This window comes from Schistocerca cancellata, chromosome 1 (genome assembly GCF_023864275.1).
Source record: "Schistocerca cancellata isolate TAMUIC-IGC-003103 chromosome 1, iqSchCanc2.1, whole genome shotgun sequence".
Lineage (NCBI taxonomy): Eukaryota > Metazoa > Arthropoda > Insecta > Orthoptera > Acrididae > Schistocerca > Schistocerca cancellata.
Window position 1 is genome coordinate 594,051,834 of NC_064626.1, and position 6,445 is coordinate 594,058,278.

Consider the following 6,445-nt stretch of genomic DNA (forward strand, 5'->3'; position numbering starts at 1 on the left):
TCCGTGCAGATGTGGTTACACCTTTGTCCGGGTGGCATAGTGGTCAGCGCATCGACCTCGTAGGCAGGAGATCCAGATTGAATCCCATTTGCATACAAATTTTCAACTTGCCCCTTTGATATAATTCAATACCCACTGGCAGCTAATGTCTTTAATTCCATTGTGTCATTGCAATTATGGTATGGTTATCATTTTGCATTTTGTGTCCCTCTTGACAATCGAGGGCTCAGAGAGACGTTAATTCCATTGTTTGTATATATATTATTCACTTTCTTTCTCTGTTTGGAATGATTTTTGTGAGGTAATTTTAAAAATTTGTGCTGTGTCTCTACTTTTGTGTGCCAACCAGATGTCCTCTGATTGCTTGTTTGCTTGGTGGTAAGTAGACACTCCTTTTCTGTGAGAAATATTGTAGGTCCTGTTTCTGTCATTTTAATTATGTGATATAATACAAATGTTCTTTTGTAATAAATGCAGATGTAAATACTAATCATTGACGGGATAAGTATCTGGTAGTTGGATTAAACATTAAAAATCAAATTGCCAACAAGCTGTTTTAACTTGGTAAAAGAAACTAAATTTCAAGTTGCAAAGAAAGTAGTGAAGAGGAAATTATAGTGGCAAGTAAGGTGTTACTCATTAGTTTCTAGCACTGATAAGGTGCCAAACAGAGGAACAGCTGTAATCTTTCGAAACTGTTTAGCGACATGGTTGTGCAAAATTTTCAATCAGTTACAAAATGGAAAAAGATTACGTTTCTAATTTCATCTCTTATGTTTCAGGGAAAACAGGCTGTTGATTATACATGGACTTATTGATGAAAATGTCCATTTCTTCCACACAAGCCAGCTAATAAGTGCCATGATCAAAGCTGGAAAACCATATCAGCTGCAAGTAAGCTATTATTTTGTACAGAAACAATTGTTTGGCTGTAATTTTTTGGGTAGGGCAGTATTATTATTACAATTAATATCTTCACACCTGTGTCAGTGTCATTATGCTAAAAGTTTTAGATACGGAGGAATTTCACATGCACACTTTTGATATCAGCAACTAGTTAACAAGGTTAGGGTACTTATCACAGAGTCTCAAAGTTGCAAAAATAGCACAAATTGTAAAAGTTACACACAGATGTTTTTGCTGTTAAATGTTTTTAAAGGTATGGTCTCAAATAATTTGATGTTTAATTTTCCTCTTTGCTTGTTTTATTGTTCGAAAAAACATAACCGCACACTGTGAGCCTTCCACCTAATCCTTGTGTGAGTCTTCCGCCTAATCCTTGTCATTGATTCATCCATTTAATTGCTACAAGTGAAGTATAACTGGGATGTTTTTCATTGATCTATACTGTAGAAATTGATTTTCAGTGCATTTATTTGAAACTGTTCTTCTCAAATATTACTAATAGATTATACTATTTTAAAATGCCATCTCTCTCTGTGGTGAACAGAAATCTAACCTTCTCATAATATTGCCATTATTCCATCCTGTATTTTCCATTGTTGGATTTTAAAATGTCAAATTTTCTTAAATAGGGTGGATATTACAAGGTCGGCCCAAGTGTCCCCTTATTATCTCTTGTAACCATAAAAAAAGTTTCAGAATTATAACCTAAAACTTGCCGTTACTTGTATTTGGCATATTTCAAAGGAGTGCAATGAGTTGTAGTTAGCCCCAGTTTAAAATATTCTTGCAAACCAATCCATGAGGGTGGTTTGAAAAGTTCTCGGAATCACAATGAGAGGTCGGCACTAGCGCAACGAGTTGTTCACATGATATTCATTGGACTGTTGCCTGTAAATAAATGTCACATTAGTGCTCTTTGAAGAGAGCTGTGTCTGTTGTTGTTCCCATGTAATGATTCGCAAATATGGAAAAAAAATCGAGATTTGAGCAGTGATTAAGCACTTCGTAAAGAAAGGTATGATGAAAGCAAAGGACATTTGTGCCAATTTCCAGAATACACTGGGAGCCTCTGCTCTTTCATATTCAACAGTTGCCAAGTGGACAAATGAATTTAAATTTGGTTGGGAGAGCTAAGATGATGACCTGCGCAGTGGTCGGCCAAGATGTGTCACTACTACAGAAATCATTGCAAAAGTGCACAAAATGTTTATGGAGGATCGTCAATTGCAAGTGAGTGAAATTGCTCACACTTGCCAGATATCATCTGAAAGGGTATATCACTTTTTAACTGAAGAATCAGAAATGAGATAGTTATCTGCAAGATAGGTGTCGCCACTCTTGATGCTGGATAAAAAATCCATGAGAATGGACACACCGCAACCATGTTTGGCCCATTTTAGGAGAAACGAACAAGATTTTTCATGCTGGTTTGTGACCACAGATGAAACTTAGGTGCACTATTCTACTCCAGAGACAAAACAACAGTTAACGCTTGAAAACGTGCTGATTCTCCGCCACCAAGGAAAGCAAAGACAATTCCTTTGGTGGGAAAGGTCATGGCATCAGTGTTCCGGGATGCGAAGGGGATTCTTGTTGTAGATTATCTCCCCACTGGGCAAACAATTACTGGAGAGTACTATGCTAACCTCCTGGATAAATTGCAACAAAATATATACAAAAAAGGGGCAGGTTAAGCAAGGAAGAAAGTAATTTTCCATCAAGACAATGCATGCCCACATACATGTGCCGCCGCCATGGCAAAATTATACAAACTAAGGTATGAATTGTTGCCACACCCGCTTTATTCACCTGATACGGCTCCTTCAGACTTCCACCTCTCCCCCAACACTGAAAATTTTTCTCGGTGGGCGAAGATTCACTTGAAATGAAGAATTGATAGCCGGAGTTGACAACTATTTTGCAGGCCTGGAGGAAACTCATTTTTGAAATGGGATCTAGGCACTGGAACGTCATGGGACGAATTGTATTAATACATTGAAAAATAAAAAAAGTTTCAGTGATGTAACTAATTTTTCTATTCTGTTCCAAGAACTTTTCAAACCAGGCTCGAATTTTGTGTGTGTGTGTGTGTGTGTGTGTGTGTGTGTGTGAGAGAGAGAGAGAGAGAGAGAGAGAGAGAGAGAGAGAGAGAGAGAGAGAGAGAGAGAATGCTTGGTGCTCAAAAGCTTCCAGATATCTGTGAAAGACATCTTCTAAACACATTGTAACTGACATATCACTGATGTAGAGGTATCGTACATAAAATGTGACTGATGAGGGGTTATACACTTGAATTCTGCTTTGGCTAATAAACATTTTAAGTGCATCTCATCTTGCTTAGAAGGTGTTAATTACCTGGATTTTGCCATGCCGCCCGCATCTCATGGTCGTGCGGTAGCGTTCTCGCTTCCCACGCTCGGGTTCCCGGGTTCGATTCCCGGCGGGGTCAGGGATTTTCTCTGCCTCGTGATGGCTGGGTGTTGTGTGCTGTCCTTAGGTTAGTTAGGTTTAAGTAGTTCTAAGTTCTAGGGGACTGATGACCATAGATGTTAAGTCCCATAGTGCTCAGAGCCATTTGAACCATTTTGCCATGCTATCTGTAATTGTGTTCTCACTTTACATTATTTTGTCCTACTGTTCCAGGTTTACCCAAATGAAAGACATAGTTTGAGAGATTTAGATGCCAGCAAACACTATGAAACAATGCTCCTTTCATTCCTGGAAAACTATCTGTAGTACTGTTGTGCAAGATAACTTACTATTCTACAAACCAATATGGTTTGGTTTGGCCTATAAGAGCTTAATTGAGATTGCATCTGCTCGACTGTGTAAATGGCAAGAGGGCCTTTTTTGATTAATGGCTGAACATTTTGCACATGACAGCAGAAATTTGCTTCACGGTGTTCAAGATGTGTTCATGTAAGGTGTTGTACATGTGTGTGTATGTGTGTAAATTTCATGAGGTATTGTTCATATGGACTGTTGCACAGTTCTGAGGTTCTGTGATCCCCACCCTCCCTCACTCTTACTTTTTTCTAATGCTGTCTACAGTCTGTAGAACTCATGACTTTTTTGAAACAAATAGTGTAGAGGTATGATAACATGCCAGGGATCTCCTATTTATTGTTTTAAATTTGTATTTAATTTTCATGAGTTGAGTTTGGACCTTAACTTTTCTGCTGTGAAATGGACTGTTGATTATGTAATTTTGCCGTGGCCATTTGAGGGGCTGTTAAACTATTTAGTTTGTAAGTAAATGCATCAGTATCATCAGATTAGATCTTTTTTCTATTACTTCATTGTTTTTGATCTGGTGATATGCTGTTTTAACAGACTATTATTTGAAGATACTTGTTGAGCATTTTAAATCTGTATTATTTTTGACAATGAATGATCCATAATTGAATTACACACAGTATTTGTATATTTTGAGAATTTTAATCAAGTGTAAGCCAGATCAGCATTATTCATACTGTCCTAAAGAGTCATAATAAATGTATTTCTTGTGTAAAATACATTTTACAGTATTAACATTACAAAATAACTGCCAATATTCTTATGTAAATTAGTATATTGCATTATTGTTTCTTATATTATCTCTAGTGGTTAAAATAGCAATACAACCTGCAGCAAGAATATTCTTATTCTTAGAAGGAAGCTTGACTGTTGGTAATGCCTTCTGGAGCCAGAACATTGCTAGAATAGTAGAAGTAAAGTGGAAGAAACATGCAATATAGCCCAGTCAGATGGAACCAAGAGAATATTTGCATCCAATTTCCATTTTGTAACTCAAATCGTACATAAATATCACAGTTAATGAGATGTACAGAAGCTCTTAAAACTTTAATTATGGCACTGTATTTTCTGTGTCAAACTTGTGATATATGAAGTGGCAAAGAATGGAAATTGTGTAATTTTGTCATGAAGCAGAGGAATAAAATGAATTATTGTTATAGCTCAAGTTTTATTTCATTTCTGTGTGTTGTTTTAATGTTTTTCAGTGAAGTATTATAAGAAATGGGTCCCACTACCATAGCAATAAATAGTTGAAGTTGGTGTTATTTATAACTTTGCTGCATGTGGTACCTGACTTCATTGTTGTGGTAAGAAGTTGTTACAAAATATATGTATATGTGGACTTACGTTTTAAATGCTGGAACATCTTCTTTGACAATTTATAGTGTGTGAACAAATAAGAAGAAACTCGTTCAAGGTGCCTATTTATTATCCAGAGACATAACTACAATGTTGTGATCATAAGATCTCTTGTGTACTAAAAACTGTTATTAAAGTGATGTAGTTAGAAGATACTTGTGAGTAATGGGAAAAAATCAGTTTTTTTCTTCCAAATTGTTCCTAGTCTGTGTGGTCATTTTTGTGTGTACATGAAGATGTTTTTAAAAACTACAGAAGACAGAGGGGGAAAAAATCTGCTTATCAAACAAAAGCTTTCGAAATTGGAAGTTCCTTAATTTGGGAAAATATTTCAGAAATGAGTGTAATCAGGGATTAATAATAAGTTCTATTTGAAAGGCCAGTGTCGAGAGAGATGGAGCAGGGCAGGACAAACAAAAAATCCGATTGCAACCACAGGCTTTGAAAAACTTATAAGTGGCAAAGATGATAGCAAAGGTGTACAAAGACTGATAACAGAAGCAAAGTGGGCAGAGAAAGAAAGGAAAGATACAAATGGTGTGTGAGGAGTTGAAGTAGGAATAAAAGATGAGAGATATTAAAGATCAGAAACGGCAGTAGAACCTAGAAAAACAAATGTATGAGAAATAATGGTTGTGTTGGGGAAGATCGAGGGCAAGAGGATCATGGCAGAAAAGTTAAAATACATAGATAACAGTGCTGAAAAATGTACATAGATGAGTTAGAACATTACAACCACTGCCCACTGTGAGACTGAATGCCTCATGGTAGCGTTGCTTGCATGTGATGCTGTGAGGAAAGTATATAAGTGGAGCAGAGATGAATGGGGAATCATATTAATGATGGTGTGGGCCATAAATTGAAAGATTTGCTGCCATTAACAACTTTGACAAAGGGCAGATTGTTATGCCCAGGCCTTGGGAAGGCACATATAAAAAACAACAAAGCTGGTTGACTGTTCACATGCTACTATCAGGAAGATGAAGCTGGTCAGTTGTTCATGTGCTACTGGCTGGAGTAGCTGTGGAAATTGGCTAAAGGACAGTGAATCTAAAGTAGGTGACAGGATGTTTGGCCTCCTTGTCGCATCACAGAACATTGAGGATGGAGGTTTGATGTGTTCGGATCTGACAGTAAAGTGCAGTACTGGCTCAGACACAAGTGCTCTGAACATTGGACTGCCCCACATACGATCCCAACCTGTTAAAATGTTGATCCAGTGACATTGTTGGCTACGAATGTAATGGGCATGGGATCGTCAAGAATGGACCATAGTCAGTGGAAACATGTCACCTGGTCAGATGAATCCTATCTTTTCTTACACCAGGAGGATACACTGTCATACGAGTGAATGAAGGCTTAAAACATGAACTAAGCCATAGAT

The 6,445-nt window shown here is 37.3% G+C and overlaps 1 protein-coding gene across 3 annotated transcripts in view; it reads left to right on the plus strand.

Annotated features, from left to right (window-relative positions):
- Nucleotides 1–4,859, plus strand: part of LOC126182079 (dipeptidyl peptidase 9) — a 191,777-nt gene extending 186,918 nt beyond the window's left edge. For all 3 annotated transcript variants that reach the window (XM_049924822.1, XM_049924823.1, XM_049924824.1), the window contains 2 exons: nt 783–894; nt 3,550–4,859. In XM_049924822.1, the coding sequence (XP_049780779.1) occupies nt 783–894; nt 3,550–3,642 (205 nt within the window). In that variant the 3' untranslated portion in view covers nt 3,643–4,859. The remainder of the gene's footprint in view (nt 1–782; nt 895–3,549) is intronic.
- The last annotated feature ends 1,586 nt before the right edge of the window (nt 4,860–6,445 follow it).